This window comes from Protomyctophum bolini (genome assembly GCF_963924005.1).
Source record: "Protomyctophum bolini genome assembly, chromosome: 2".
Classification (NCBI taxonomy): Eukaryota; Metazoa; Chordata; class Actinopteri; order Myctophiformes; family Myctophidae; genus Protomyctophum; species Protomyctophum bolini.
The window spans coordinates 10699798-10723747 of NC_137863.1; the positions used below are offsets into that span (position 1 = coordinate 10699798).

Consider the following 23950-nt stretch of genomic DNA (forward strand, 5'->3'; position numbering starts at 1 on the left):
GCCTTTCTATTGATTTATGCAGACACTGCTGCTTTATGGGTTATGTAAGTGTTATGTAAGGATAGCCTATGTGGTTATGAGGATCTGTCTTGAACTGTTAAAGCCGTCTTGAACTGAAACACATGACATCAATTTCCACAGGAAAAAAAAATCTTTATTAATATTTTTAATGTATATCAACAATACTTTATAGATCAAATATGTACAACAAGCAACCTTGTGTTACATCTCAAAATAAAAATCCCAAGTACCTCTTCCTATACAAAACTATTATTTTTATTACATTCACTCTCCTCTTTTCCACAAACTCAAGAATTAATACAAATGTGTCATGTTTGTGTCTGCTATAAACAAGTAAAGGCAACAGCATGAACTAAGGTCAGACTTAACTTGACCAGAAATATTAACGAGCATGATGTAAATGAGGTTGAGCATAATGCTATGTACACGTTCTCTTGGCATACATACAGCAAAGGACTACCCAAAACTTCCTCTAGTAGCAACACAAATACACTCAGTGGGTCACGTATCAAAAATAGAGTCATATAAACAAAATAATTACAAGACATTTACTTCACAGGAAATCCCAACTATTTGCAAAAAAAATTGAATATGTCACATGAACAATAAAAGTAAATGTAAAAAAAACAGAAGCATACATAGCCGCATCACTCTGTGACATACATGAGTGACACACCTGGTGTATACTGATGACGCCCTGAATGCTTGGAACAATTATAAACAGTTGCGTCCATTTAGCTGGAAGGTAGTTGGTGGGAGAAAGGAGCGATAGAATTTGTGACAACAACTCCGGTCACCATGAACCAGACATTGATTTGGTAACATTCTAGTGTAGAGAATGGTTTATTGGATGTGGTGGAGCTACAGATGCACAAGGGGGTAGATCCTGCACAGCCAAGTCCTGAACATTGACCAATGTTCAGGATTTTGCGTGTGGCGCTCACAGATCTACAGCAGGTAAAGCAGCATCTACAGGGGCATTTTGTTCAAATCTATACATTCATTACAAACCGGTGTATGTGGGCATACGTGCATGTGTGTGTGTGTGTGTGTGTGTGTGTGTGTGTGTGTGTGTGTGTGTGTGCGCGCGCGCACACACACACTCGCAAAGGGCATGTTAGACTGGTGGTAAAGGGTGGAGGGGCTATCTCTGTGCATCACATTCTGGATTTACCTCTGATATTTAACACCATGTTCAGAGAACCATAAAACATTGCTCCCAGTCTCTATAGTCCTCTTCATCTTTGAAACAAACAGTCTTCACAGAATTTCAGAGCTATCCAGCAGGTGATCTGTGAGCCTTTGCATTTGGGAAAAACCTAAGGGTGTCTCCCCCCACCCCCAAACATTCCCTTTCAGTAGACTATATTGAAGAGCTGATGGTAGGGGGGTGATGATCAGTGTTCTGAATCAGAGTCACCGCTTGCTCTTGACAAAGAGGGAGAGAGTTGACGGGCCAAACGACTGCTGTGTTGTTGGACAGTGCTTTACTCCCTGCCTGTCCTCGCCAGGAGGCTTCCCAGTGGGTGAACTGTTCAACCTCTTTAACATTCAGAGGGCAGGATTCAAAGAGAGAGAGAGGAGAAAAAGAGAATACATTTAGTCTTTGGTTTCCAAGTTCAATGGGGCGACCTGCTTTAAAGCTTGGAGGAGCGCAGGAGAATCCATTGGAGTCTGGTGCGGCACAGGGGAGCCTGCCCTAGGGGACATCACCAGAGACGATGGGAGGGTGTCCCGAGGCAAGCTAGCTGCAGAGGCACTCATGCCCGGGTACATAACGGGCATGCCTCCAGGATACCAACATTTCTCCAACATGGGCAGATACCCCGCTGCAGCAGAGGGGGGGATGAGGTAGAAGGGCATGCAAAATGGTGACTGGTTGGGGGAGAAGCTCATGTAGCTGCCGGGACCTCCCGCTGTTTGCGCAGAGACATTCTCGTCTTCTGAGGAGTCAGATCTGAACCGCTTGGCTCGGGGCTCATCGCCCTCTAGCTTGATGGCACCTGCCACCCGCTCTGCCAGAGCCACCCCATCCTTGGCACAGTATCCTGACCGCTGAACCTTTGAGTCCCCCTTTTCGTGTTCACCCCCATAGCCACTGTCCGTGTCTGTGTCACTGCCGCTCTGCTCGCTTATTCCGTGATATGTCCGCTGAATGACGGGTACACAGTTCTTGGCATGGCCCTCGGAGGACCGTGGGGGCTGCCCAGTGGGCCTCTCCAGCTTCTCGGGAGATTTGTGGACGGGCTCATCTGAGCGTGGGCTTGCTGGATGTTGAAGGACTTCAGCTGCTACTTTGTGAATGTGACTGATGACATGGGATGGCGTCAGGTCCCTGCTGCTCTCCTGGCTGGCCAAGTACTGCAGAACCTCCTTGGCACATAGGTGGAACCCGGAGCGGAACATCTCCTCGTTGTCCTCTGCACTGTCACTGTGGTCTAAGGTCAGAAATGGTTGTTTTATTAGTCAAGTTCAACTGAAATTTAACAACATTTTCACAGAACTATAGCTTTGAAATGTCAAAAGTTCATCATCAGTGGTTCAGTCAAAAACAGAAGATCTACCAATTGACTTATCAATACTATATCTTGGGATCAAACTTACCAATTTGCAAGCCATTCTGCAAGGCAATAATTTTCTGCTGCTGCTGTTCCAGGAGCGTGCTCAGGGCTTTCACATGCTTGAGAGTGAGCTCCAACACCACGGCTTTCTCCAAATGACCCAGCGTCTAAAACAGGAAGACCTTCGATAAGCATGTTGATCTTTCTTATGTAACACATTCAGCAGCTGAACAGAGAAGGACAAGCCGCTATGGGGCGTGAAGCCTGGTAATTCACACACACTCTAAGACAACGGCAAACAGTATAGAGTAATCTAAAACGTTTTTATAACATTGTTATATCTTAAGAAATGCATCCCGTAAAACATTCTACAGATTTTATATTGAAAATAGCAATTCATGTTTTTTATACATATTGTATATATTTTTTACCAAACTCTTAAAACAAATTAAATGTAAATGAATGCATTAATATATGTTCTATGACTATATATATGTTCTTCTAATCTAAGACTATATATATAAGTGTGTGTGTGTGTGTGTGTGTGTGTGTGTGTGTGTGTGTGTGTGTGTGTGTGTGTGTGTGTGTGCATACGCACGCACGCGTGTGTGTAATGACTGGATATTAAATATATATACATATTAATAATAAAAACACAAAGGTATAGGAGTGTAGGACTAGGATTAGTAGTCTCTGAACTTCTCTGAAAATTGAGATTCCACATAAAGGCTTCATCTGAAGCCTATATGTCGCGTCTCATTCTCATTTCTTATTAGTGCACATGCCATATCTATATAGGCAACTCAAACTCACTGTAAGTTTAAGATGTTCTGGCAGCAAATCCTTAAGCTGGGCGATGCATTCGTTGATTCTGTCACGTCTTTTCTTCTCAATCAACCTGTGAGGCAACTTGTGTGTCTCCTGCAGGGGGTAAGAATAATAGAATATTGTCAATGAAGGCTACAAAAAAGACAAATGGATAAAACCTAATATGATAAATATTAGGTTGATAAAATGATGATAATATATATATATATATATATATATATATATATATATATATATATATATATATATATATATAGCCTATTTCAATATTGAGAATTAGAACGCAGTGCTGCAAGTAAAGTTAACTTTACCTTGCTGTCATCTCCGCGCTTCAAGCCCCTTCTGGGTTTGTACATGTACATGGGGAAATGATCCATTCTTTGGAAGGAAATAGACATAATTTGGATTAGTCATTTGATAGAGAATTATATTACAATATAAGATACATATGAATAGAATAGAATAGAATAGAATAGAAACATGTTTCACTAAAAGCAATCTTACCCCTGCATGTCTGATTCTGTCATATCCAGCGATGGGTGTTTTGGCATACAAGGTGGTGGTTGAGCACTTGTTATCCTCTCCATCTCGGTTCTATCGATTCCAAAGTTGTAATTTTTTTTAAATCCTCCAAAGCGTTCAAAATGTGCCTCCGTAGCAGCTAGAAAAACAAATATTATGCTCCCGGCGGCGTGATAACAGTAGGTCTATAATGTCGTTCTTTCTATCCAATCATTCTATGTTTTCCTTCTTCCCACTCCAAGTCTGTAGAGCGCTGCAAATGCGGTGTTGTCACTCTGAGATGCAAGCTCGTCAGTAAGAGTTTCAGGAGCCCCACGCCCGGGTAAATGTGTGTGTGAGGACTGTGAGCGCGCGAGCTGGGCGGTGTTGACGACGTGTTAAATAAACCCTGTGACTACGGGCACGTCTCTTGGTTGGAGACTGACCCAGCATCGTCACATGAGGCTCACGTGTTGAACGGCGCTTCCAAGCCGTGTGGAGTACAACCCATTTCTGTCGGATCTGCACGAGAACACCCCCCCCTCCCTCTGTCTAGCAGCGGGTCTCGTGTACCACAACGCTCCTCCGACCTGGCTGGCTGGTGTGCGCACATTTACAAACACAGACCAACCATGCAGCGCGGAACGTGCGACTTGACCACGTTTCTGTACTAGACAGAAAGTAGGGCAACTTTCCTGTTCATATGTTGACACTTGATAACGGACCATAATAGCATACTGGTAAACTGTGGAACGTTTCACGACTCACTCTTATCAAACCTTTACACGTCAACAATAAGTGTCTATGCTTCTCTCACAAAGAAAAACAACAATCATAAATAATAATAAGGGTAATAATAATAATATGAATTCATAGTTGTGTTCAAACTTTGCCTGTAAGTCGACTTTAGAGTTTATTTGTGCAGGGCTAAACAGTATTATAAGGCCTATATCTGCAGGCTTTTTGTGAAGTATGTGCACTGAACTTCACTGAAGTGATCAAATCACCCCAAAGAACCCTGCAGATATAGTGATGGTGCATATAATCTGTTGCATCGCATGTGTCGTGGCGGGTGGTCGCCAAGTTCGCCAACCATGAACACCGTGTTACGTGTTACTGTAGAGTGTAGACTGTACCCATCTGAAGCCACTGCACGTGCACCTGCGCTCCAGTGAGCTGTGATGAATCGTTGCTGTCGGGCAGAAACCTCATATCTCCATATTTTAAATTGCATTCCCTACTTACTTCATCACGGGTGGCGGCTACTATTAGTGTCACACAAAAGTAGCAGAAATAGCATATCTACATGCTCACGTTATCATGAGCTTGTAGTTTGTTTGGAACATGTTTAAGTGCACGTGATGTAGGCCTACGTGTTTTTAGCACATACCAACCAATGGCAATGAAACGTCTAAAACAAAGAGCTTGTGACTAAACTTGGATCCATTGAAACACAGGATAGGCCTATATATTTGTTCCATTTCCTCCTGAAAAGTAACAGTTTTGGACATATGAGGTTTCCACCCGACAGAGACGTGTGTCTCGTGTGTGTGTGTGTGTGTGTGTGTGTGTGACTGTGGAATGGATGGATGTTTGTTGCCACCGGCTGTACTGACTGAGCTGAGCTGTCACGTTGAGCTCCTCATGGCAGCAGCGGATCCCTGCCGCTGACGTCACCCACGCACAGAACTGTCTGTCTGAGCGCAGCGCGCCTGTCTGGTTGCACGCGCGGACATCTCCAGCAGCAGATTTATTCTTGCGACCACTATAAATAGCCACGGCACGGATAGTTCAGTGGCTTTGGTGGGTGATGGGTTTATAAAATGAATTGTGCATAAGTTTACTTATACAACTGCAGGGCAGCTGCTGTGTTCCTATACACTGCAAGATCATCAGTTTTGTTATTTATTCAAATCAGAATAAAAAGCCAGAAATGTCCTTTATTCAAGCATTGAACTGTGAACATGTTCGTTTTGTGTCGAGTGTAGCATATAAGCCTACATCAGACATCATCATCCTGATGTTTACTCTGAAGAGCCACATGATTAATATTCAGATTTCAGAATTTCAGAATTCAGATTCAATTTGTAGTTAGGCCTATAGCCTAAAATAGCCTCCTCAATGCTGCACGATACATGCTTTATGTCCTAATGCCGGAAGCATAATCTTAACGTGATATGAATTCTAAGGTGTCCCATTAATGTGGGACTTAGCATAGGGCCCCATGACTTTACTGTCATGGGGCCCCGTGACTGCAAAAGAGTAAATTAGCCTTTTTGAAGGCTAATTATGTTATTAGAGCTCAGTAAACTATATGGCGGGAATCTTTCAGGAAAGTCCCCATTTTCACAGGACTTGCACTTTTAATTCTAAACAGTTAGACACATTTTCTGTTTTGACAGCATTCCCCCCCCCCCCTTTTTTCAGAATGCAGCTTGCTTACTTCCAGTTGACAACTGGTACTCTGAAAACAGAAAACAAACATCTCTCGATGTCTAGAAATCATTCTATTGCCTCACATTTTTTGCTTTAATACTAACTATATTTACCAAAAACAATTAGAATGTCGTATTAGAGGTTAGATTAATTATTGCTACCTTTCAAATTACTTGTGTATAAGGAAATTCACATAAGCATTTAATTTGATCAATCTTATATCTATCCACACACACACACACACACACACACACACACACACACACACACACACACACACACACACAAAGTAAAAATAATCATAATTTGAAAAGTACATTTCAAGTTGTGTACAATATAGATATCTAATTGACCTAAAGTAACACCGTATGTTCTATGTGTTATCACTGCAATTAAAGGATAATTACACCAGTTTTAATAAATAATTCTACTTTAATATACAAATTGACAAAAGCTTTTCTTACTTATATGAACATTCATTTTCAGCAACACTTCCCCCCGATGTTATTGCAGTTATATGCATTTCTTTACAGGAGACGGGTCCCTATACAAAAGCAATGGTTTGGTCAACAGAATATATGTACAAACAACACATATAATCGCCTTTCCTCAAATGAAAAAGAAAATCAAACTAATTTCCTAATTGCATATCTATGCATTACTGTGGAACATTAAAGACAAAAACTATGCATAAATAACACATTTATATCAAACTCAGGCACAAATGGAACATTTCTGCTGTAACACAGGAGAAATAAGAGAAATTACACGACATCTTTTACAAAACATAATGTAAATATGACTCCTGGGCATATTGCAGGTGCATGACAGATTCTGTTGATGAGCATATCCTAAATGTATTTTAGATCCCAATTAAATAACAAAAGTAAATATGCCATAAAATATGTGAGCATTGACACAGAATGCTGTTGGATTTACACAGGCGAGAGAAAACAACACCATACATATTGCTTTCACACAATATACTACCTCTATTTAGTGCTTTTAAGACATTAGGACAATTTTAATAAATAAGAAATAAAAATAAGTAAAATTAGGCAGGCCAACATCTTAATTATCTCTATTTTCTTCTTAAATAAAGACAAAACCAAGGGGTCTCTATTTTACCCAAAGTCAAAAACAGAAATAATTGGGTCTCACTATGAAGTAAGACATGGATTACCAAACTTAAATCTACATAGCAACAATGTTGCATTATTTAAGTTTTGATATTGCACAAAATACAAAAGTGAGATGTTAAATACTGCTTGTTATACAGGTAGTATACATAGAAAACAAGCCTCAGATGGGACTATATCTTGCTGTCCGATCGGTTCTGTTGTTTCAAGTTAAACCCAGTAAAGGCCATGTAATGACAAATCCAATTAATACATAGTAAACATTTGGCACCAGTACTAAATAGATTGAATAGTGGGGCTGTGTTGAATCTTTTCATCTAGAACCTGCATGGGAGTAAATTAGCAACATATTGACTATCACTACTAATGTACTCACACACTCACTCTGTAGTAGCTACAGTATACATTATGTGGCACCTCTGATTAATGACTCTGCTCTTTGTCCACTATGTTCAGGTGCATCAGGGCCGGCCCGTTTGGGTAAAGTGGAGGAGATGCTGACCTCATGCAGGCTGTTGAGGATTGACATTCATGTGTTGAGGATGTCCTAGTAGTCCAATTCGTTGCTTCTGTTTCCTCTGTTCTGTCATCTAAAGGAGAAAAGAAATTCAGACAGACATTCAGTATATTACCCGGGTCTTAAAGCAGTCAAGCCCAACTGCCTGTCCACTGTCTATATGAATCCAATTCCACTGAACTATATAGGTTACGGTCTGCCTGTTTGTCATGTCTTCAGTACCTCAAAGATTGTGTTTTGCACCGTCATATTTCTAGTTTTGAGAATATTGCCATCCATACAAACACTACCTCACACTGAACAGAAAGCAAACAGTGAAAGAATTCCGAAGTATCGTTGGCCTACTCATTCAGGACATTAGACTCTGATGAAAGCCAAAGTACATACTGTACTAATACAGAAAGTCAGTTGAAAGAAAATTTCAAGTGATCAAGAAAAAAGCCTGTGAGTCATATAGTAAGTTAGTTTTTAATCTGTATATATCAACAGGAACATGCATGGGGTTTTCAGTGAGGTACGTATACCATCAAGTGATGCGATGGTGCATCATTGAAAGACAATAATGTCAAAGGTGAGAGGAAAGCGTGGTCCTGAAATGAGTATTTTAAGAGACATAATCCTATCTCGAAGGAAGTGTTCGAAATCCTTTTTGCTTTTTTAAATGGTCACTGTTTGAACTCTGTTAATGCCAGAATGTCGGCCTATTTTATACACTAATTAAGGCAATTTTCTTTGGAATGATATAACACAGGGAACCTTTGTTTGTTCTTTTTCTTTGGCTTATACTATATATTAGAACCCAAAATATAAATTGTGAGTGTCACAGGGTATACTCAAGATCGCCAAGGACATTGAACCTGTTTTATGAATTTAATGGAAATGTTTAAGTAAGAATTGACAGATATGCAGACGACTTCAAACGACGTGATGCAACAATTATTTAGAATGAAGTGTGAATGACGCAACAATCATCTGAATTAGCCCCTGTTTGGGTCAAAACATCACATAACATTCACTTCCTCATTTCAACAGTGAATTCACTTTTACAGTTCTGTTTAGGAGATACTGTTTGACAGGCCAATGCTTGAATGTGGAAATAACTTGATATGGCATTAAGGTGATGAATATTTTAATGCCATTGTTTTCCAATTGCACTGATTTAAAATTAAAACAAAAAACTCTTTAAAGTAGGCCTAAATAAATCCAGAGTAGACTTAAAGCCCTGTGTTGGCAGAAAACATACAGTAGTGAGGCGTCCTATTAAAATGGTTGAATTTAAATGGTCACAATTGTAGCCTATAAAAACCAATTGTTCCACAATCCAGTCTGATCAAATGTAGTTTATACCTTTCCTAACAATGTTTTCCTAAACCCCTTACTCAACTCATGTTCAGGGAAAAGACTTGTTCAAAAATATACAGTACTGTCTCCTCAATTTAGGAAACAAGCCCACAATGAGGTGCATGCATACTCGGGTCCTCGACTCCTCACTTCATGACGCAATTCAAATCAGGTTGAGAGCCCCATGAGCTGTGTTATGCACTATGACTCATTGCATTCTGCTTTTAGTAAGCTCTGGATCTGAAGAGCAAGCATCTGCAATAAACATACCCTGAGTGATGCTTGTTATGCATATCAATAATCAACGTTGCTGATCATCTCTCAAAAATACAGGGGCCAGTGTGCGGTCTGGTGTGCGACTGTCAAACCTGTTCTTTTAGTTCGGTCAGCTGCCCTGAGAGGTTGGACACCAGTTTCATGGTAGACTCCAGTTTCTCCTGCAGACTCCTGATCTCATTTTGTTCTCCATCTGCATCACTGCTAACCAGGGACATGGCTCTCATCCGAGGGAACCAGTCCAGGTTGTGTTCCTGGGTCAACAGAAACATGCAATGTTGTGATTGTTAGGTCAATACAGGAAACACATACTTTGTTGAAATCGTCACGAGAGCAAAAAAACTAAACTGAAGAAGATTCTTGTTGTTTGGTTTTTTATATATATTTATAATAGATTGTTGTAAATGTGTGCACTTTTAGGAAGTGCTTAAACTTATTAAATTACATTTCCCAAGTATACTGGGCAAAACATTTAATTCCATGGACATTGCCCTAAATATTACATTACTAATGACATTTGCTAGTGACTTTTAGTTGGCACGCTGACTAGACAGACAGTTTTTCTACAAAAGACCCTCTCTTAGATTCTTTATTTCTGTGCACAGTGATATCAAGCCTATTCTAAACGTGCATTCCAACTTATCTTAGGGGACTTTCCATATTAAAATCACGTGGATGTCAAGGGGCACCCTAGTAATCCCTCCACCCATTTAACAAATTCCACTTATCTCCGACATCAGTTATTTTGTGTATAGTCTCATTATAGTCAAAGACATTGCCCGCTATTCATTTCTGCCATCGAGACACAACTTGGCATGGCAATTTATGAAAATCCAAGATGGAGATAGTCTTCATTTAATTATGCCTGCAGGATCTCACATGAAAACTGTTTATGTGTTGGTGACATTGGAATAAACACACATTACCTAATAACCCCAAGTTGAAATGAAATAGTGCTACACACTACACAGCAAAGTCCTGAAAATGTACAAGGGTCCCTTTGGTTCCATTTGTACAGTCAAGTGAACGTTTACTGGGTAATCACAGGGTCATTATGTTCTGACATTTATGGGGAAGTATAACTTAAAGTAATTTGGTAGAAGGAATACAAGTAATCACAATATAACTTAAACCCAGGATAAACACATAAAAGTGTAATGAAACACTTCTGTTTCCAATGTGGTCCTGACTGTCTCTCTGGGTGACGGTCAATCACCAATATGATTAGTGAGTCTCTCTCTTGCTAAAACCAAAGTTTGCTCAGCCATAGGCACACTCTCTCGCTCGACGGCATCTCTGATGGAAGTAATTCGCTAAATTTGATAATAATTTTTATAGCGCTTTTCTATGCACTACGTGCTTACTCAAAGCACTTTACAATGTCCCATTCATTCATACATTGGGAGGTGAAGTGGTGAACAGTTAACGCCAGCGTCCTCACTTCCCACATTCACACACCAATGGTGGCAACCACTGGAGGAAAGGTGGGGGGGGTTCAGTGTCTTGCCCAAGGACACTTCAACATGTGGACAGGAGGAGCCGGGATTCGACCAGCCGACCCACGGATCATTGGACGACGTGCCCCGATACGGACTCATGGCAAAGAACTCGACTCTGATACTGGACGCATGGCAAAGAACTTATCCAAAAAAGAACTAGTGTGAATAGCACTAATACTATAGTGACAATGGTGTTATGTGCTCTTGGTTTATTGTGATGTTGTGGCTTAGGAGTTGAGGTCTAGTATATCACAAATTAAAAACCTTTACTACAAATACCATCCTTTAACTGACTGTGGTTATGTAAGTAGTGCAAGCGAGCATTTGCTTACGATACCCTTCTCGCTTGCGATATAAGCAGAAGGAAAGTATCTGAATGAGTGGGCGCATGTGTGGGGGGTGCTTATATACCGGGTGCACCCTACGTCATGACGCACAAGACCCATTCCTATAAAATAGTACTAAAATAGTACATCAAAAGGGGTTCCCGCCCCAGCTACAGATGTGACTACATATTTATAATTATGGTTAATTATCATTGTTTTTCCATGTGCTAGAATTTTATACAAAAGAATAACTAACGAGTAGCTGTTGTGTTCAAACAGGCGAGCAGCCAAAGGCCACTTGGCTACATTCTTTCACCCTTCTACAGTATCTCCTCCAGCACTTGGCCCACACATACCACTCTTATTGTGAACAGTGTGAACCTGTCTGTAAATAAGCTAAGGTCATGTGAATGAGTCCATCTTGCAGACGTTTTAAATGTATGATACTGTTACTAAGGTGCACAATCAATCAGCCGCACTCTCTTGCGTCAAAGCCAGAGCATAGCTGCTGATTCTGGGCAGTCTGAGTGAATGGGAAGGTGCAGCACCTGCCGTGGCTACTACCAGCGCAGTGCTGCAAAACTGGGCTGAAAAAGTCCCTGGGTTTTCAGTGGTTGAGTTTTGGTGTGGTGACCATAATGCACCACAAATCAATCCTGGGTCAGGCAGGAGGCCAAGGGGAATCACACAACACTAGATACTCATTCTGAAAGGAGAGGACGGCTATAAGCAAATTACACTCCATGCAATTGCAGACATATGCTTTTTTATGTTTATTATTCGTTGTACATTGTAATACTATAAAGTGACGATACACTCACTTATATGAACTTTGACAGGTGTAAAGAAAGTTTGTTATGTATGACCTCAGATAAAAATGTAAAAGCAGGACAATGGTCAGGAATCACAAAATGAACAGCTGAAATGCAATATTCTTTCCAATACCATTTAGTCAAATGCATCTTCAGCAACAAGCACAGTTCCCTGTTTTGAATCTGACCATAGCACGTATTTGACTTTAGTGGCTCACCAACTTCCCTTCCATTGTAATTACAAGTGAAAACACTTCCAGTAAAATGTCAAGGGTGTTGTCATGACCTAAGACAATGCCACACATTAGTTCAATGGAAATGAGCCAAATGACGGAACCATATTTCATTTGTAAAACCGCATGGGCCATGACAGAGAAACAGGATGTGCTGTGGTTCAAGCAGCTACACAAACGTCACAATCCAGCCACAAGCCACCTGACGAAAGCCCACTATCTCTACAACCTGCTGATGCAAATTCATTTGAAAATAAATGTATTCCCTTCAAAAAATTATAATAGTAAAATAGGTGGTATATTTTCTAAAATGTAACTGAGGCGTCTTGATGTTTTGGATGCAATAATAATGAGGGCAACGGAGTGTGGTAGTGTAGAACTGAGCTAAACACCATCCATTTTACGCCTTCAACCTGACACTTCAGCCAGAACCTTCCTGCATTGACGTCAGCCCCAGTCATTGTCAGAGTAGTTGGACTTGTACACCCCCTGCTCTCCCTTGTAGCATGTTCCACATCACTGCGTCATCAGACGACTAAAAACATCACACTGTGCGAGTAAATATGATGTCTAAGAAACAAATCATGTGTTACAAATTACATTATTACAAATATAAAAGGCTGCAGGTCTACAAGCCATGGAATATGTCAGATTAGATGAAAAAACAAAATTGTCTGGCTTTGTCGGGCTTCGGGTCTAACATTATGGTAATTTTTAGGTATTTCATATTTGTCCAGACGAGTTCATTCAGTTCAAAGGTGGCTTAATTAAGTAAACTAGAACTCTCTAGCTCCACACCACGCCATCCAGGTGGCCAGTTGTCCGGGCGCCCACTCATCCAGGTGGCCAGTTGTCCGGGTGCACACTCATCCAGGTGGCCAGTTGGTGGCCACTCGTCCAATCAGTAATGTGGTCTATTACATCGCATTACCCACACTTTACATAATTTGGTGTTCATATATTCAGAACGGCTAAGGTCTAGTACTGACAATTTAACAACATTTATTGGCTCGGACAAAGTAAACGTCAAACTTGCATAATGAGCGCGTGACACCAGTATTTTGTTGAACACAATCAGGGGTGGCATCTTTTCCACATCTTTTGTGGAAAACTTAATTAGCTATAAGCAATGATAGACCCAGCATGAAAAAAGGGAATCTGAGGGCTGTTAAAGATGACTTGATCAGTTGGTAGGTAATTGGGGTCTTTCACACCATGCATACCCTCTCTGCTAGGAGTCTCCTTAAATCTGGCGTGTCCCTGACAAGCTCAGTGTAGCCCAGTGGGGTCAAAGGTTAATGTGAGGAAGGATGGGGTGGGGTGAAGGGTTAATCTCAAATCAGGTGGTTCCTCACAAGACTTAGGAGCAGCCCACCGCAAAGGAAGGCATTAGGAATTAGGTCTCGAGGAGGGAGGCTAGGGACCTGGGACAGATAGCAACACAAGCATGGTAGAAAGTGAAGTAGGGATGCTTTCCTTTAGTTTGGAGGATTCATTTTTTACACAAACGGAAAGATACACATCTTGGATGAATCTATCCATGCAGACGGTTTTCTTTTTTTTGATAAGTTTCCTTTAACAAGGAAATATTTTCTGATAACTATTATTATATTACTAATGCATTCTTCACTTAGGCCATATGTCAAACATATACGTCTTTGTAAAAAGAAAGGGGTGGGAATTTTAGCCTTGAAAGCAAACAAATCTGACAGAGCAAAATCATTCCGTTATGACACTGACCATTCCAGGCTAGGAGTCCATGGGCCCAGAGCAGTCATTGGCTACAGCAAGCAGACATGGCTGGGGTTTCCCCACACTGCTCAGCAGCAATCATGAGGTTACCTCCTGGTCTGGCAGTCATCGGACAATGTGCAATAGGGTGTGTGTGTGTGTGTGTGTGTGTGTGTGTGTGTGTGTGTGCGCGTGTGTGTGTGTGTGCACGCGTGTGTTGACTAAGCCTAGGCATGGCTGCTTTGGGAGATTAACACATACCATGCCACCGGCAGGGCAGGCTCTGTTTGAATGTTAATTCTCCGTACACAAAGCTGACAGATGTGATAAGACTTTGGAGAGATTCAAGGTCACGGAGGCAAGGATTACATAATGCAGTGTGGGTGCTCCTGTGTCCTGGGCCAAATGAGGCAAGGAGTTATTGCCAATTACTTGAAAAAAGCAGCTACTGTACAGTCATCAAACTCCCTCCAAACCCATTGCATCTTATGAACGATGAGTTCACCTTGTAACATCATGTGGCACAGTGGTAAAGCTAAAGTAGCTGCCCACCACCACAGTGGTAAAGTAGCCGCCCACCACCACAGAATCATGTGGCACAGTGGTAAAGTAGTTGCCCATGTTGTTCATTTGAATCCACCGTGGTGCATCTCGATTTGTCGAGTGTCTATTCAGGGGTGTCCAAACCTTTTTCAGAGGCGGCCACATTAGAAAATATTAAATCACCCAAGGGCCGACTACATTACCAAATACAACCAGATGTGCAAGGTAAACAATGAAATTAAATAGCCTTTCTTTGACCCCTTCAGAATGAGACAACAAGGAATCCTGACAAATTACAGGTGAATGAATGCCCAGGTGATTTAAAAACGTCACTGTAACAACGTCCCATACTGTTGGGCAAGCCCTAGAGCCCTGCACTTATATTCACTCAAATTCACTGTAAATACCGGTACATGTATTACCAGATACTCACTGTTGAAGGCATAGATTCTCACATTCACTCGTGATTGATTGTACTTTATACTTCATCAGCAGCCAATGTGGTATCTATGTGTATATATCTATGGAGTAAAACTATAGCCGATGCAAGCTGTCCGTCCAGAAAATGAGATCTAGTCTACGAGCCAAGGATAGTAGTCTAGGACTGTTGTTGGTGTCAGTTATAAAGATGGCTATGTCCGTCTCTTTCACATAGCGTGCATATCCATGCACGCACACAGTGAAGTTGTGGCTCGTTTCGAAGGTTATGAAATGATAAACTGATGACATTATGAATAGCTTTCAATCCATGTTGCATCTAGCTTTTCAAGCTTCCCCACTTGATAATCCTGTATTCAAGTGGCACTTCCTGGTGGAAAGCCTTTGTACACTGTATATCCTACAGACTAAAAAGATAGTGCACGCACATCCACTCTAAATGCCCAGGTACAGGACAAACAATTAGAAAAATAAAGTACATATTTATTCATTGCAGTCAACGTTTCAATAAATCAATCATCAATCATTTAGATCAGGAATTTAGACATTCGAAACATTGACAGCAATAATTGAATAGCGGAGCTTTTTATACCCATGCATTCGTTTGATGAAGTGAGTCCGCTGTTGGGGCATATTAACGACAACGGTACACATCCTTACCCTGATCATCTCGGCCACATAGCTCTCAGGGCCTGTGTACTCTGTGGAGTCCTTCACCTTCACCAGGACAATGAAGAACAGGTAGTGCCACATGTTGTGTTCCACTTTGATGTGCTCTTCAAAGGTCACCGTCTTGTTGTCAAACTTGTCTCTTTCCAAACCTGGGAGTGAAAGTATTATCAGTGAGTGCACATTGAAGACCCATAGATACATATATACAGTATACACAGTACACACACATACAGTATATATATATATATTAGGGATGCCAGAAAGTGACCATCAGCCAAATCGAATAATCGACAGCTCTGCCGATTAATAATCGATTAATTGACCCCCCCCCCCCCCAGAAACAGAACAGAAAACGTTCAGTTCACTAGTCTACACTCTACTCTACAACTGCCTTCATTTCATCTGATTGTCTGTCTGGCAGGCACTTAACAAGCGATCATTAACTGTGTCTGTTAGAGAGGGGAGCAGAGAAGAGTGTAGAAGAGTATATAACACTTTTGGTGTGGCAACAATGACATCATAAACAGTCAGTGGATGACTGTTGTGACCTTTCTCAGAATGACTGAACAACAAAACCAAGGGGGAAGTAAGGCCATAAGAGGGCTGGCAGGCGTCACAGCATTCTAGACGTCTGGCCTTTCCACGTTTCCAGGTCAGTATGAAACCATCTTTAGATGCCAGTTCAACTAACTGAGGCCTGCAAAGACAGCATTTCACCCATTTTTCTTCTATCCGAGCCTACCTTGCATTTCAACCCTGACGGAATATTGTAGCAGAGATGACGGCAAATTATGGTGAAAATGATGTGAAGACATAGAGCATGTCACACAGGGGGGAGTGTTGTGTGCGATTGAGTATGCAGTCAATAGCCATATGGCAACAGGAAGAAAACACACTCCTCCACAGCAGCACCAGCCATGACTAACCAAGCATTCTGGGAAGAGGAGGTGGTTGTTGCGTTGTTTACTCTACCAAGAAAAACAGTCCCCATTTGGCAAGGCAGCCTCAATGCAATGTAATGCTGCAACGCAGGAGTCACACGCTAATTCAATGCTGCAACGCGGCAGTCACACGCTCATTCAGGGGTGGTTTTTAGACCAGACCACTCCTTTGGTTTCTTTGTCACTGTCCGCAAAACAACCCATGTCAGTCAGAGCACTGTGGCAAGATCTACAAGCTCACAACATAACTCTGAGCAACATTGCCTGTTTTCTTTTTATTGTATAAAGCTTAAATGGAACGATTTTATTCCTACTCAGTCTGTGGAGGACGGTTTCTGAACTGGGACCTATTATATGAAGATAGGTTGAAAAGTGGTGAAGTGGTCCTTGGTTAAGTGGTGAAAAAAAGTGGTGAAGTGGTTAATCATAAGGCAAGTCTTTGTTATAACCTGCTATGCAGTGGAGAGACGAGAGTTTGGATTGTTGTGTGGAGTGTGTGTGTGTGTGTGTGTGTGTGTGTGTGTGTGTGTGTGTGTGTGTGTGTGTGTGTGTGTGTGTGTGTGCGTGCGTGCGTTTGTGTGTGTGTGTGTGTGTGTGTGCGTGTGTGTGTGTAAATGGTGCATTTATATAGCCACTTTATCCAAGGCGCTTTACATAGATTGTGCATTACATTCACCCATTCACACACACATTCATACACCGATGGTGGCGGAAACCATGCAAGGCACCAACCAGCACATCAGGAGAAATTAGGGGTTCAGAGTCTTGCTCAAGGACACTTCGACACTAACTCTGGGGGAGCCCAGGTTCGAACTGGCAACCTTGGGAACTGCCAGCCACTCTACCCCTGAGCCACCGCCGCCCCCTGTGTGTGTGTGTGTGTGTGTGTGTGTGCGTGTGTGTGTGCGTGCGTGCGAGAGAGAGAGGGCGGGAGCAGGGGGAAGTCGGGGGGTGGCTGTTGTGGGTGGCCTTGGCAGAAGACATTTTCCAAATTCAATAATACTAAATATTTCAAGTGCATGGTGTGTGCCTCACTCTCACTCTGCTAAGGTGCAAGAATGGCTCCGTACTTTTCTCGACCCATTTACGTGTATACCATATTTAGACCAGTGGGACTCCAATCCCAATGGTATCGGTAGGTAAATGGTACCTGCAGACGGAAGTTGACCGCAGTCTCTTAACATCTGCCTGCAGGACTACACACAGAGAAATGCATACGGATACACTGCAGATTCCTCACCGCAGATAAAGCATGTCGTTTTCAGGACTTCCTCCTTCTTCTGCTTCTCACTCCTCAGGTCTGCGAAGGTATCGATGATGACACCAAAGATGAGATTCAGGACAATGATGATGACCATGAAGAAGAACAGAAGGTCGAAGATGACTCTGGCTGCAAACAAGGGTTCCTGTCAAAGGCAAAAAGACGTGAAACATGAATGAAGATCCACCAACAACGAAGCATACAGTGCACACACACACACACACACACACACTTAAAATATTACATAAAACAAGTTTTTTGTGATTCTCAGGGCTGTATTTTGCGTGTCTTAAGTACTAGGTCTTATTACTTAACTTAAGACCTGGAGGCGTGATCAATGCCATTTGGCTATTCTGAGTGGCCAAAGAGCATTGACCACGATTAAGATAAGTAATAAGACCTGGTACTTAAGACACGCAAAATACAGCCCTCAATCTCAGTGGTTCTCAAAGTGGGGCCTACAAATTCACATGCATTGTGAGCAGGTAGACTTCCTTTGATACTGTCTGGATTAGTACAGTACATTGATGTTTCAACCAATCTGCACTGGTCCTGTGCTTCGTACCGTACCTCCTTGGATGGCCTCCGTAGGACATCCCCGACACCTCCTCCGCTCCTCAGGCCGTGACTTAACACAGTCACAATACACATGATCAGAGAGTCACACACTCGCTCCTTCTCCTCGATGACCATCGCTGATGGCTGGGAATGGAGGGCAGCTGTGGAGGGACAGCAACACGTTACACACGTCATCATAATGTACAGTCAATCAATGGAGCATAAAGCCTGGTCCATTCTGTTTGCTCAGCATCACTACTATTGTACAGAAATAAGACAGTAGGATCTACACGTGTCGACCTTGGGTCACTTGTGGATGTCACAAACAACAGAAACTATTGCCTAATAATGTCGATTTGAGTTGTTGAGGTGCACTGTTTGCCCATATTCTGTTAGCCATGCCCAGATATGGAGTCCAGGCCAAACGGTACTATGACATCATATTGATGATAGAGTACTCCATATATGGGGACACTTCAGTACAACCGCTGGTCCGATTGAATTAGACTAGTCGAACAGTATGACCATATATGGGTATATCGGTTGGACTGCCAGTTGTAGACAACTAGATTTCCATACTAGCTGCATAAAACACACCTGATAATGAAGAATCCTTTATGGATTTAACCCATTCGCCAACTGGTTCGCCATACTGGAGGCAACTGGATATCCCACTGGGACATTTCCCAAATCATCACCACGAAAACAAGTCAGCAGACCAGCATAATTAGCGGGGCATGGTGGTGATGGATAAAGAAACCTTGGTAAGGTCATGCTCCAGACGCTTTGTGGAATTTACATGGTTGGCTGATCACATTAAGGCAGTGCATGGATGATGGTGTTTTCTTCAGAGGTCAGACGGTTTTGTTAGAACCCACTGGTTGTGGTGAGACGTCCATGCCCTGGCTGAGAGGACCCCGTGACCTGCATGCGCTTGACAGTAATTAACCCCTGACCCCCCCCCGAACCACCTCAGCAGGTCTCAGCCCCAGTCCTAGACGCACAAGGAATGTATGCCCCTATGCTGCACGCAGCAGCTCTATAGTGCCCTCCAGAACATGTGTTCTACTTCTGAAGGGGTATGTTATTCATTTACACTCAAATGAACCCTTTGTCCCACAATGCCTCTAGCACCTCGCTCCAACTAAGGGCACACATGTGCAGTCTAAGTCTATATATATAACACATACATTCAGAGGACAAACTGTAACATACTTACCATCCACCACAGCATCTGCTGAGCAGTTCTCTCCATTCTCTTTCCGACAGACTCCACCAGTGAGGAACTCCCCCACCATACTGGCACCATGCTCTTCTCACGGGCAACATAGTAACGGAACAAAACATACTTAATTTTAAGTACACAAATAAGCTCTTTGATTGGAAAATCATTGTGGAATGAGTCAACCAATATAATTGCAAAGTGGTTTCACGTAACACGTGGCACAAGCTGCTTTAGCATAATAAACTTTATTCTCTTTGAATGGCTATTCTTACAGACGCTCAGGGTCGGTTCATTCAGATAATCTGCAATGCTGCAAGAAATACATGCTGCAGCTTGAACTTGACTCAGGTCACTGAGGCCGGGTGAATTAGGTTCATTCCAGTCAAGGGAGCATCATGTGACTCGAAGCGATGCAGTCATAGAAGAATGCTCTTGGAACGTACCAAGGGTCTTGTTGGGTATTCTGTCCACGGGCAGGATGAAGTCGTCTTGGAAGAAGATGTAGCCCACTATGGAGAAGAGGTAGACGAGGATGAGGGCCAGCACGGCCGTCAGGAGTATGGAGCGGCCATTGCGGGTCACACTCTTTATGACGTTGAGAAGGGTCTCCTCCCGGTACACAAGGTCAAACAGCTGGGCCAGGACAAGAACAGAGTGGGACATTGGCACTTAACCACCTTCAACTTGGTGTCCCTGTTTTGTGCAAATCGTTATTGGCAACAATGTACAAAAAATGTGAACAATTGTCGCCATAAAGTTTGTACTGTAGATCAGCTATTTGTGTGTGACACCATCATTTGTTGAAGTATAAAATTGTGTGTGTGTGTGTGTAAAGCCCAACACACACAGGTTGCGTAGCGTAGCAGCACAGTATCTGCACACGTGAAGTGCCGCCCATAAGCATCAACAGGACACGGCGCTCTGCCACGCAGCTGCCAACTTTGTACAGTTGTAGTAAAAAAATAAATCACACCTGTGTGAACTGAGTGGTGCAACTCCCCTCTCCCCCTGCCTCTCTCTCTCTCTCTCTCTGTGTAATTAGCAGGCAACAGTGCAACACTATCTCGCTCTCTCTGTTTCTGGCACAACAGCACCACTTTTGCCCCTACTGCTACTCATAGTCACATAGGTAAGGACATACTCTAAGGGACGGACGGACATTGCTGTTCCTTGGAGTGGTTGCACCACTCAAAAATAAAAACACTTTCACCACGCGGCAACGCCTGGAAATAGAACATTGGCACATCGGAGTGTTGGGCGAGGTGTGAACACGTGTCTGACGCTGCCGGTGTGGGATAGGTCCATTGAAAATAACGGACGCAGCTGTTTTGATGCTGTTTTGGGTCGCGCACCGTTAGCAGCCTGTGTGTGTTGCCCTTAAGGGAGAGTAAGGTGGGTCAATCTATGTTGACCCACCTTACACATGCCAGGCCTCTGTATGCAGGCCTGGCATGTGCCTTAATGTGCTTATTACGATGTGTTTGTGTGTCACACAGATGACAGGCATGCACCGCTCACTCACCAGCAGGCTGTAGAAGAAGACGTGGACAAAGACCCCCAGGCTACAGATGATCAGATACAGCAGATGGTACAGGAACTCCACATCCATGATCATGGCTTTGTAGCCCCGCGTGAACGTTCCCCGGTTCCCCACAAAGCTCATTAGGAAGATGACCTTGTTACACACCTGTAGCCCCGGGGGACACCGACCACAGGAACATGTACAAACAACAGCCACATTGAGCAGGAAACACAGTCAAGGAGACAAAAAGTCTCCTACTGTCTATTTGAAAAGCTGTCTTAAGAGCAATGACTATTATTTACTGTACAACTCTTTAAACTGTACATGCGATTTGAGTGTAAAGTCCAAATATAGCCGTGGCGTGGGAGAGAACTACTTCTCTAAAGCGGCTTGCAAATTATTACTCAATGCTGCAGAAAGCCATTCATTTTCTATACGTAGAGAATTTAAGGCAACTCTCGAAACGTCAGACAGAGTTAAGTTGAACTCGTTTGAACTTAACACTTACGAGTGACATTGAACCCAAGGTCCAGGGCAACAGAGGCCTGCCTTGAGAGACCCTATATAAACAGGTGGCCCACATTCACTTTACAACACAATGTTAAATGCTCATGTACATTTGCATGGCTCGTACCTACAAACACACACACACAGACAAAAACTCACATTGAAAGCCCCAAGTAAGAAGAGGGTAGGCTCCAGGCCCACAAAGAAGATCAGTCGTAAGATGGTGGAGGCAATGAGGGCTCTGATGCCGTGGGGCTGAGGCAAGACAATGACAATCGCCAGGGACACCAGCATGGCCACCCACAGTAGGGCTGACAGATGGGGATCCAGCGTACCTGAGGGCCATGGAGATTGTGGAGTGAGATTCTGAGTGGGTGCTGGATGCAGGTAATAAAAATCATATACACTGTACATCATATTGGGTGCACGAAATGTATAATTCTAACATATTTGGTAGAATACATTACAGTTATAGCAAATGCTATTGCTGGCCAGTGTGGGTGACTTCAGAACAGTAAAAGAAAATCTTCAGGATATGAGATGGAGTCTATCCTCAGTTGGAACCATCAACTAGTCACAGATCAATCGTTCCTCCAGCTGTTGGATGTAGTCTATCCTCAGCTAGCCTAACAACAAATTAGCTTCAGGCTATGGGATCAAAAAGGCTCGAGATGAAAGAACAATGGTGGCGTTTTCTGGAAACTAGCTCTTCTGTATTTCACATATACAGTCTAAAGGCCAGTCCACACCAATGCAACTAGTCGCAACTTGCAAACAGAAATTGCACCAGTCTGTACTGACCAGTTGCAGACCGGTGACATTTGGCGATAATGGTTGCAAGGATTAGCAGTTGCAAATCATTGCTGAGTGGACTGAGTTTAAGGTTCTTACACACATTTATTCAAACAGTTTTGCGTCATGAGTATATCCACACAGAATGTGAATATTACACAGTGATAAACTGACCTTTAACCGTAAATAAAGGCATAAACCTCTATGATTAAGGCATCAACTATACCTGTAGGTTTAAAGCAAACTACTTGCATGAGGTATTCAATACAGCCCCGTGTGTAAAGGTCATTATCAAATAAATTGTAGGCAAAAAAATATATAATAAAAAAAATATAATAATAGGCAACATGGACAACAGCTAGCTTAAATGCTTGTTAACACTATTAACCCTTTTCATGGAGGAAATATTCAACAATTTCATTGCAGGCCGAGTGAGAAAGTGTCACTGCTTCCTGTATCATTCCCATATCTGCACGGCGGCCAACTCTTCATGACAGGGTGGCAGCTAGCCGCAATTTGCAATTGACAGCCCAAACATCAAAACAGAAAACTTGACTTTAACTTGATGGCAAGATGACCGCTGTGTGCATAATTGGTCTATAGCTGTCCAGCATTTCAGTCACTCATCATCATCATCAGGTCTCCTGCTTTGCAATGGGGGCGGTGCCATGCATAGAGCCAATCAGATTCCCCAAACTTCTTGGTTCCAGTGGGCTCGGCTTCAAGCCACCCCGTGAATTTAATTCGTGAATTTCAGACACTTAAGATTTGACATTTAAGCTAAATACACTGCGACAAATACAATACAATATGACTCATTATTTCTGTTTTGGTCCAGGCATTGCATATATTAGGTTTTTACTTAGCCCTGCTTTCGTGAAAACAATACATATTTGTGCTGAATATCAAGATGTTGAACTAAAATGTCCAATGTGCATTCCTAAGCAGGTCTAAAGGTGATTGATTAATCTATATCTTACAGATAAAGAGGCAATGAACCATGTATTATCATCAGGTTTTATTTTATTATCATCTGGCTGCCCTTCTAAATACTTTCACTGACGGAACATAGCCAGATTCATTCCGTTTCCAGATGAGGCAAAGCAGACACGGCTTTTGGACTTTGTGAGACGTGCTGTGCACGTGTTTATGTTTTTATGTAACAGTGAGAGTGACGCATCAGAGGGTTAGCAATAAAACGAGCATGCCAGGCACCAACTCAATGCCAAGTCCCAAGTCCCAGCCAATGTGTAACAGCAAGAGTCTCCCT

At 42.5% G+C, this 23950-nt stretch overlaps 2 protein-coding genes across 8 annotated transcripts in view; both read right to left on the bottom strand.

Annotated features, from left to right (window-relative positions):
• Window positions 1–138: 138 nt before the first annotated feature.
• Window positions 139–4285, bottom strand: bhlhe40 (basic helix-loop-helix family, member e40). The gene is made up of 5 exons (XM_080792779.1): window positions 3915–4285; window positions 3722–3788; window positions 3396–3503; window positions 2626–2749; window positions 139–2459 (listed from the first exon to the last, which is right to left on the bottom strand). Exons 1-5 carry the CDS (start codon window positions 3995–3997, stop codon window positions 1621–1623), a joined length of 1221 nt encoding a protein of 406 aa, XP_080648905.1. The 5' UTR covers window positions 3998–4285; the 3' UTR covers window positions 139–1620.
• Window positions 4286–6803: 2518 nt separating this feature from the next.
• itpr1b (inositol 1,4,5-trisphosphate receptor, type 1b) overlaps window positions 6804–23950 on the bottom strand; it is a 112218-nt gene continuing 95071 nt past the window's right edge. For 4 of the 7 annotated variants that reach the window (XM_080792515.1, XM_080792513.1, XM_080792514.1 and 1 more), the window contains 9 exons: window positions 22048–22223; window positions 21382–21546; window positions 20303–20492; window positions 19854–19946; window positions 18647–18795; window positions 18056–18221; window positions 15863–16023; window positions 9713–9874; window positions 6805–8076 (listed from right to left, as the gene is read on the bottom strand). In XM_080792515.1, the coding sequence (XP_080648641.1) occupies window positions 7990–8076; window positions 9713–9874; window positions 15863–16023; window positions 18056–18221; window positions 18647–18795; window positions 19854–19946; window positions 20303–20492; window positions 21382–21546; window positions 22048–22223 (1349 nt within the window). In that variant the 3' untranslated portion in view covers window positions 6805–7989. Of the gene's footprint in view, window positions 8077–9712; window positions 9875–15862; window positions 16024–18055; window positions 18222–18641; window positions 18796–19853; window positions 19947–20302; window positions 20493–21381; window positions 21547–22047; window positions 22224–23950 lie in introns of those variants that run through there. The other 3 variants (XM_080792512.1, XM_080792516.1, XR_013966014.1) reach the window with 3 other exon arrangements.